The 10,145-nt window shown below is 44.0% G+C and overlaps 1 protein-coding gene across 1 annotated transcript in view; it reads left to right on the top strand.

Annotated features, from left to right (window-relative positions):
• ackr3a (atypical chemokine receptor 3a) overlaps positions 1-4,366 on the top strand; it is a 5,991-nt gene extending 1,625 nt beyond the window's left edge. Inside the window, exon 2 of the mRNA XM_061053038.1 lies at positions 1,508-4,366. Within this exon, the coding sequence (XP_060909021.1) occupies positions 1,559-2,698 (1,140 nt within the window). The 5' untranslated portion in view covers positions 1,508-1,558 and the 3' untranslated portion in view covers positions 2,699-4,366. The remainder of the gene's footprint in view (positions 1-1,507) is intronic.
• Positions 4,367-10,145: the final 5,779 nt, after the last annotated feature.

The raw sequence follows: 10,145 nt of genomic DNA, 5'->3' as shown, positions 1-10,145 counted from the left end.
CCTCACAGAGATTAAAAAAGAAGATGTTACAAGATGCAGTTCCCCTGCACACAATGCATGTTATATCATCCCTTATATGGGCTATTTTATTATTATTAATAATGCTGCATCAACATGGGAACATGCATTTTGATGAGGGTGAAGCTTATTTAACTATTTTGCATGCTATAAAATGTTTTAGTCTCATATCCATTTGCGTTCATTTTCTACCTGATCTTGGTTTTATACAGATTCAGTCGAGTAAAAGTGAAAAGTTGTGTCAAATAAATCCTCAAGTAAACAGATAACAGACACCACATAACGCAGACTCTACAGCAGCACATCCTGATACGATCCAGGTGTCCGTGTGTATAATTATATTATGTCTGACTTTTCTTTCATCATCCCCTGAGACTTTTGTGCCAATTATCCCGTGTACAGCTCAGTTTCACAGACAGATGTCTGACACGCTCACATTTCACTGCTCTGCGGCGTGCTGTGTCCCTCAGTGGTCAGCGACCCTCGTTTTAACCTCGCTCGGACCATTTTGCAGGCGTCAAGCCTCCCGCGGATCTCTGCAACACACAACTCACTCTGTGGGCGTACGAGTGCAGCCGGGGGCAACAGCGGGGTTAAATCGCTCGTGTTCTGCTTTTGATCTATTACCTTTCACCTCTGATCTTTCACACCGTGGAAGTCTGCCGGCGAGGGGAGCAAAAAAGAGACATCACAGGAGAAACTGAATGCACACTGTGTTGAACTTTTTTAGTGGCCTGACAGACTCAAAAGAATCATTTAGGTTATGCCGAGCTGCTCCAGCTTACTGCCTCTGTGATCTTCAGTCACCTCTCCAGCATTAATGTGTCCTGCTGTATTTAAGATTGTGTGCGTGTGCTGCCGGGTTATAGAAATCAGATGTTGTAAAAAATGACGTATTTGAAGTTGTGAGCAGCGTTTTCTTTGATCATGTCGGGTGGTGACAGCTCCCTTCTCACCCCCTCCTCTGAGAGCAGAAGAAAAACATTTACAACTATAACAAGAATCTTTCAAATGGCATCAGGTTTCCCACCCCGACCTACACTTTATCTTGGATTGCACCAGAATGCTTCGGAAAAAAACACCCTGTTTTGGATTTCTCTATCCCACTTCCTTATGTGTAATCTGCTGTCTTTGCTAGGGGAGCTAATGTAAACATTTATTGTACTGCCCTCTGACTGCACATCAATCACTGAGCACTTCTATATATGCGACATGGCAAACAGAGAGCCTCTATTAACTCATGAAAGCAGTGTTTTAATAAGTTAACCACATTAAGATTCTTCAGGATCTGGTGGCATACCACAAGTGGGCTGTATGTTTTATTAGCTCAGCAACGTTAAACTCCACATGAGTAAAATAAGCCCGGCTTTATATGGGAGAAAATTGCTCCTAAAATATGAAACCAGAAAGTCAAAGTTCAGCTGTTTGATCTTTGTCCATGTAAATATATGCAACAAAAATGATGATTTGTCTTTTTTTGTTGTTGCAGGATTTATCCCGATCAGAGGTTGTCTCAGGTTTTTCTCCCAGCAAGGAAAAAATGAGTCTGAGCACCAGTGAGCTGGAGGACCTCTGGGAGTCGTTTGGGGACCTCAACTTTTCCTTAACATTTAGCAACATATCCAGCGTGGATGCGATGGTGTGCGCTACGGCCTTCAACCGCAGCGCTCTCCTCTACTCCATGTGCGTCCTCTACACGTTCATCTTCATCGTGGGCCTGGCTGCTAACGCGCTAGTCCTGTGGGTGAACATCCGAGCGCAGAGGGACTCCACCCCTCGCCATGAGACGCACATGTACATCGCCCACCTGGCGGTAGCGGACCTGTGTGTGTGTGCCACGCTGCCCGTGTGGGTGAGCTCGCTGGCCCAGCACGGACACTGGCCTTTTGGGGAGGTGGCCTGTAAACTCACACACCTGCTGTTCTCCGTCAACCTCTTCGGCAGCATCTTCTTCCTGGCCTGCATGAGCGTGGACCGCTACCTGAGCGTGGCAAAGCACGGGGACGGCGAGGGAGGAGCGCGCAGGAAGCTGATCCGCCGCGGAGTGTGTGTGGGTGTGTGGCTCCTGGCTCTCGTCGCCTCCCTCCCGGACACTTACTTCCTGGGTACTGTGAAGTCCACCCACGGGGACACCATGCTGTGCAGGCCTGTGTACCCGGAGGGAAACCCCAGGGAGTGGATGGTGGGCGTGCAGCTGAGCTTCATCCTGCTGGGCTTTGTCCTCCCCTTCCCCGTCATTGCAGTTTTTTACGCCCTGCTAGCGAGCGCTTTCACCCGCTCTTCTTCTTCTTCCTCACCGTCGTCCACGGTGGAGCAGGAGCGCCGCGTGAGTCGCAGGGTGATCCTGGCCTACATCGTGGTGTTTCTAGGCTGCTGGGGGCCGTACCACGCCGTCCTCCTCGCTGATTCTCTGTCTCAGCTGGGCCTGGTGCCTCTGACCTGCGGCCTGGAGAACGTGATCTACGTGGCCTTGCACCTCACTCAGTGCCTGTCTTTGCTCCACTGCTGCTTCAACCCCATCCTCTACAACTTCATCAACAGGAACTACCGCTACGACCTCATGAAGGCCTTCATCTTCAAATACTCAACGAGGACGGGCTTGGCTCGCCTCATTGAGACGTCCAACATGTCTGAGACTGAGTACACTGCTGTAGCTGTGGACAACCCACCGCTGATCTGAAACTGACAAATTAGCTTTTCATGAACACTGATTCTAAATCTGAGTATAATGCAATATAATCCTATGTTAGAACTGATTTGTTTTATATCAGACTCCGTCCACTTTGTGTATCGTGTTTGACATTAGAAGACAGTAAAAAGAAAGCAAATCCTTTTCTGCTTGAATCATGTAGAGAAGCTTGAAGACATGCAGGCTAATATCACCTTTGATTGCCCGATATGAAAGCACTTAGAAGGCGGTTTTTCTTTTACCAGCTGTTACTGAAATCACATGAATATTGTCACTCATTTGTAAAGCCAAAACAGTGATTGTGATTGTGTAAAAATCATTGCCTGTACTGTTTGTGTATGGTTGTATTATGGGATGTATGTTGTGTGTTAGCGTGTGATGTTTATAATCTAATGGGCATCACTTGTTGATTGTATAGTAATAGTGTTAGTTCTTTTTTTGTGTATCAAGTTGTATTTATATATTGAACATTATGCCTCCTTCATGTTGTAATTTAAAGTCTTCACACACTGATGTCTGCTCAGCGTTCAGTCCTGCTGTCTCAAAGAAACCTTATTTCAAATCAGTTGAACCCCTCAGACAAATAATCTAAAAATATTTTAAATGTCTGAAAGAGTTGGATGAGAAGATTGACATCACTCTCGTGTCATAGGCTACCGTATCAAGCTATAGCCTGCTAGCTCCGTGTTAGCTTAGTGACGAAAGCTAGCCTGACTTTGTCAAAATCTGCCTACCAACATCTCAGATAATTAATAATTCATGTTATATTTTCTTTGTTTTATCTGTAAACAACTAAAATGACAATTTAAATGTAATCGTGTGGTTGACTGTTTCTCTGACTGTTGTCCATTGTTTTTGCTAGTAGCTTAGCCTGGTTTTGGCTAGCATTTGGCTTGGGGACAAAAGGAATGTAAAGGCCTAACTTTAAAGAAAAAGTGAAAAGCCAATTAGTAAATGATTTACATTTTCCAAGCAGCTTCTGTTTTCTTCAGCTCTACATCTTGCTAAACATTGTCCAGAAGCTTAAACTGGGACTACTGAGAAGCTTAAAGAGTACTTTGAGGTAGCTCTGTTATCTTCTGAGTTTGTCCTTTATTATGCTACATACTGTACATATATACTTCTATAGCGTGCATCACTGCTAATAGTGTGAAGTATGCATGTGTCCAGGTGGTGATAGTCTTTCTGTTTCAGCACATCGGCCTCTACGCGGCAGAAGGTTAAAAGTTTTTATGACCAAATAACATGAAACAATAGCTTTACTACTTCACTGTAGACAGCAGCTGTGAGGAGCAACAATGGAGTGTTCATTAAGGACCAAAAAACATCACTGCTTTACTTAAAGGTGTGTGTGTGTGTGTGTGTGTGTGTGTGTGTGTGTGTGTGTGTGTGCTACAGCTTGACAAAAAAAAAGATGACGTCTTGTCACAAACATTGAGTTGTACTTCACTCTCCGTCTGTTACAGGAAACATCCTTTTGATAAACTGACATTTTGTCATGTGATTGGTAACATATGTTTGCTTTTACACTGAAAAGATGTCATGTAGCGATTAGAGCAGACTGGAGACATGAGCATGTGTCTACATGAACAGAGGCATTCCTTTGCTATTGTAATGTGTAACATGTGATTTTTATGTATATAAAAAAACTGAAAATGTTTTTGCTTCAGTGATTTCTTTTTTTGTCCAGGTAACTCAGCTCTGAATATTCCTCCATGCCTCAAAATTACTAAAATAATGTGGTTTAACTGGCAGGCACCGATGGAATGTGTTTTGGAAAAGCATTTTCTGCTCCATTTGAGGCGTTGAATTCATACACAAGAACCAAAGTCAGCTAAAACACAACCTCACTGTGTGTGGGTTTATCCCCGCTGCCAAAGTGACTTATGCTTTGTACTCCAGGCAAGCCTCGGCCAAGCTTCAGTTTTACAAACAATACACGTTTCAATTATCGTCGCTAAAACATCAGACAACAAAAACAAAATAAAAGGAACTCATTTTCTTTTAACATTAAGGTTAGTTTATTCAATTTAAATCAGTTTGTTCTTCTGCTTTCAAGACAACATCTGTGTCATTTATGTATTTGTATCCTCATGTAGTGATTTGAAGTTGTTAAAGGCTTTATATGTGATGTTTTGATCCAGCAGGTGTCGCCCTTGAGCACCAGCATGAAACCAAAACAACTGGCGCTGCATTGTTGTGTTAGCATGCTAATGCTAGCGATCTTTATTATGCTCGTATCTTCACGCTGCATGTAAATTTACCTGAAATGAGCGTGATCTAGAAACACAGTTAAGCAGTGAGTACAGTATGTTATTCTTCTTTTCTCTAGTCCCTCAATTAAACAACTTTTATACACGAGGGGAGGAGTCAGCCGGCCGTCCGGGCGATGTAAACAAAGTGAAGATAGGACTCTGAAAACTCTGAAAACATCACAGACAGTGGGACTCGGGTGTTACACCCATTGTAGACAGTCATGACTCACAGAGTTATTTTCAGAGGATATTCTTGATTTCTACATTTAAGTGTGAAAAATCACATATAAAGACTTTAATGTAAGGCTTTATACGGGTGTCTTTGTTGCTGTGCTTTTGCAGGAGAAAATTCAACCAAGCATCAGCCCCGGAAATGAAAACAGAACCTAATAGAGAATTCATTCATTTGGCCATTTGAGGCTGGCATGAGCTTCCTTTGTCTGATCACGAGCTAACTAGCGAGGACATGATTTAGGCTTGGGCAAAGCTCTAAAAAAACTCTGCAAAATGTCACTTTTAACTCCAATGAACTCAGACAGTGAAGGCTATAATCCAGAACTCAAGGGTTTCAAAACAGACGTTCACAAACCAGAGTGCAACGTCACAAAGGCACAATGGCCACCTTTTATACAGTTTATGGTGTCAACCCCCAGCTCTCCTCCTTGCAATTAGCTTCAAGGCTCATTTGTGACCATACTTCAGCTGCTTCAAGCCCCACCCCCCACCTCTTAATGGGGGGGGGGGGGGGGGGGGGGGGGGGACAGTCTTGGTGGCCAAGGATGACACTACAATGTGTAGTCTGAGGGATGTGGTGAGTCCCTGGGAAAACTTCCTGCCAAGGTCAAGCCTCATTCTTTGCCTCAGGAGAAAAGTGGAGACGTCCTCCTTCCAGTGTCTCCTCCTGTCCTGAGGACACGGTGGCAGTTTTTGTAACTGAAGAGTCACTGTCATTTACACACAATAAAAGGGGGGGTGGGGGGGAGGGGGAATAGAAGGACTATGCCCCTCAGTGACTGTTTTGTGTGTGTTTGTAACTCTCCTCTTTCTAACATATGAAGATAATTTAGGAGACTTATGTCCTTCCTCTCCCCCCCCCCTCGCCTACATATTTTTCTCTTCCTTTTCATTATCTGGACCTGTCTCTCTATTTCGCTGTAATTTACTCCACTGAGGAAGCTGTGCAGGGATTTCCACAGGTCATACCATGTGAATGAGCTGCTGATTGTAGCCTGGCACATTGCCTTGATCTTGAAGCGCTCCTGCTGTGTGATGGTCACCTCTGACATCACCATGGCCTCCCTCTTCTCCCTTCTGTGAATGATTTCCTCCACACAAGCCCCCTTTCATCTGACCTGAAACCCCCCCCCACCCCAATATCTTCCTGATGTTCCAGCCTGCTGACTGCCCGCTCCGGGTCAGTGAACTTCCACAAGCTAACCCACTAAACAAGATGAAATGTGTAAATTGTGCGGTCACAGGAAAATGCAGTTTTTTCTTTTGACAAAGTCAGCTTCAACTACACGTGTGCCCATTGCCAAAAGATCGTTTTTTAGATACTATTGTGCAATATGCTGAGAAAATACTCTGTGCTTTCTCCACAGAGACCCACAAAACTGATCTAGCTGACACCTGATCCAACAGCTAGAATGATTATTTCCGCTAATGCAGGATCATAGATTGTATAAAACATGGACGTCAGTCTCAAGCCTTATTGAGACGGCCGTTTCAAGGCGCCAAATTTACATCTCTGTGAAGTTTGGTAGTGTTTCCAACACATATTCATGGCTGCCCAAGTATAGGTACGGACCTTTTTTTTGTTTAATTCATAAAAATCACCGCACACAAGAAAAAGAGAGAGAGAGACAGAAAATTCTACAATTCAGTTAGCAGACGCTTTTATCCAAAGCGACGTACATCAGAGAGTAAGAACAACACAAACAAGGATCTAGAAAAAAGGGAACAATGTCAGTAAGAGCAAACGATCAGCTTTGAGTCTGATTGGACACACAGGTGCTGACAGGAAGTGACCAGAGGCAAAGCACAACATTGAGGGCAGTTCTTGAGAGCTCTAATCAGTATAGAAACCATCTTATAAGTCGTCGTTATCAAACAAAAACCATCGTCATTACCATCATCATCATCAATAATATGGAGACCATCATCATTAAGTTAGTAGGTATTCATGAAAGAGCTGGGTCTTTAGCTTTTTCTTAAAGGTGCAGAGGGACTCTGCAGATCACATGGGGTTTGGAAGTTCATTCCACCACCGGGGGGCGACAGAGGAGAAGAGTCTAGTCAGAGACTTAGGACCCTGTTGTGAAGGTTGGATCAGACGCCTTTCATTGGCATCAATAAGGGTGGATCTCCTGATGTGATAACAGAATATCGATTAAAACATTACATAACACGAGTGGTTTACTCGAGCGTCTCTAAGTACTGCTGATGAATATCGTCATAAACACAGAATAAACAAAGCTACAAAATTAGGCAGGGTGAGACAAGCTGCTGTTTGTACTAAAGGAAGGCAACAGGAGGAAGGTGTGTGTGCTGCATGTGTGTCTGCTGCATGTGTGTGTGTTGTGTGTGTGTGTGGTGCATGTGTGTGTGCATGTGTGTGTGGTGCATGTGTGTGTGGTGTGTGTGCATGTGTGTGTGGTGTGTGTGTGTGTGGTGTGTGTGCATGTGTGTGTGGTGCATGTGTGTGTGGTGTGTGTGCATGTGTGTGTGGTGCATGTGTGTGTGGGTGCATGTGTGTGTGGTGTGTGTGTGTGGTGCATGTGTGGTGCATGTGTGTGTGCTGCATGTGTGTGTGGGTGCATGTGTGTGTGGGTGCATGTGTGTGTGGTGCATGTGTGTGTGGGTGCATGTGTGTGTGGGTGCATGTGTGTGTGGTGCATGTGTGTGTGGGTGCATGTGTGTGTGGGTGCATGTGTGTGTGGGTGCATGTGTGTGTGGTGCATGTGTGTGTGGGTGCATGTGTGTGTGGTGTGTGTGTGTGTGGTGCATGTGTGGTGCATGTGTGTGTGCTGCATGTGTGTGTGGGTGCATGTGTGTGTGGGTGCATGTGTGTGTGGTGCATGTGTGTGTGGGTGCATGTGTGTGTGGTGCATGTGTGTGTGGTGCATGTGTGTGTGGTGCATGTGTGTGTGGTGCATGTGTGTGTGGGCGCGTGTGTGGATAAAGACAATAGAAGGGGTATCAGTATCAGCGGAGCCAGCAGGGGAGCTCAGTGCGGTGCGTTCGTCCATGTTTCACTATTTGTCTATGTGGAGCTTCCACTGTGCGAAATGCAATGTGAATTCACAGACTCGGAAAAGAATAACACACCATCGCGAAATCAAGATGAATGTACAAAGACGTGATGATGGCTGAGCTTAGTAAAGGCGCTTTTGTGGAAACGCAGTCTGCAAAAAAAAGGTCTTCAGAGATGTTTTGAAGTCGATGATGGCAGTCGCCATATTGAAAATAATATCTCAACCTCTAGCTTTGGATCATTAGTTTCAGGCAGAGAAGTAGAGTTGAGGCGCCCGCCTGTCAGTCAACTCAGCCCAAACCTTCTAATTGTGCAAATGTATACATCATTATTTGTTTAATATCATCAAAACAGAATTATCAAAAATTAAACCCTGCAGTTTTTACAAATTAAGAAATTTGCTTTTCAAACGAAAACCATTTTTTTTGTCACAGTCCATAAACGTATTTATTACTGCTGTGTCACAATCTGGCTCAACAGAGCAGTGACAACAGAGGGAGACCACACATCGGCAACATTATGTGTGTGTGTGTGTGTGTGTGTGTGTGTGTGTGTGTGTGTGTGTGTGTGTGTGTGAGAGTGAATGAATGAGCATCAAACTCCAACACAAAACACAATCAAACAAATGCTAACAGCAGTCTGCAGGAGAGAAGAGAAGATGGAGCAGGTCTGCTTTGTAGACTCCCAAAAACCAGCCTGCTCAGGTGTGCTGCATTACAGTCCTCCTCCCTGACTCCACCCACATCTACCTGCAACGAGGAGAACACAGCCAGCAAAGAGTAACAAACAGGAAGAGGCCGTCACAGCTGTAAGAATGGACATCTTAATATGGGACCTAATGGGGAATCCCTGGCTTCTGAAGTGGACGCTCCAGGAGCAGGGTGTTTGAGTACTTCATTATTGGCTTAATTTTTCTACACTGGAGGGATCCACAGGTACATACACACACCCACAATGGAGGAAGATGTTCACTTACACTCATTTATATACAGAGGTGTCAAAAGTATTGACATTCATTACTCAGGTAGAAGTATAGATACTAGGGTTTAAAAAGACTTCTGTAGAAGTTAAAGTATCAACTCAAACGTTTTACTCAAAGTGTAAAAGTTCTGCTTTCAAAACTACTTAAAGTATAAAAGTTAAAGTAATGTAAGGGAAAAAAAGGCTGCGCCACAGTGTGTCAGACTGGTATATGTTTATACTTCTCATCCAACCACAATCAAATTCACTCTATCTGGATGGCGCGATTTATCTGGATAGGTTTTTTGTGTGTTTTTTTGAACGATGACAAGCCGGAATGAAAACAAGCCGGAATGAAAACAAGCCGGAATGAAAACAAGTCGAAATGAAATCGGAGTAACGAGGCGATTTTTAAAATGTAAGGAGTAGAAAGTAAAAAGTCGGCTGAAAAATAATTACTCCAGTGAAGTATAGAGACCCAAAATTTCTACTTAAGTAAAGTAACGAAGTATTTGTACTTCATTACTTGACACCTCAGTTTAAATATGCAGTATGGGGGGGTATTGTAGTTCTGACCAAATCTCATAGCAGTTTTCCATCATACGATAGATGTTTTGGTGCTTCATGCCTGAACACACTTTCCCTGAAAGAAGCGTAACACACACACATTCGCACCACCCCTCCGACCGAGGAGCCGGTGTTTTGCTTGGCATGCTGTACGCTGTGAAGTGTTTTGCTTCCTTTTACAGTTTTCCAGTTATGATTTGCTTTTTGTTCTCCTTTTGTTCGCACTATGAGCTGCTTGTTCACACTACTGAACCAGAGCTCTACACTATAACCAAAACAATATCCTGCAGATACAATGAACACCTGGAAACACATGGAGGACGAATGACTCTGAAAGATTCCCCCTCACAACACACACACACACTGTTTGTGGTTGTTTTTTTTATTACCTGGAACGCACGCA

This window comes from Labrus mixtus, chromosome 13 (genome assembly GCF_963584025.1).
Source record: "Labrus mixtus chromosome 13, fLabMix1.1, whole genome shotgun sequence".
Taxonomy (NCBI): domain Eukaryota; kingdom Metazoa; phylum Chordata; class Actinopteri; order Labriformes; family Labridae; genus Labrus; species Labrus mixtus.
This window is presented reverse-complemented; position numbering and strand designations above follow the sequence as displayed.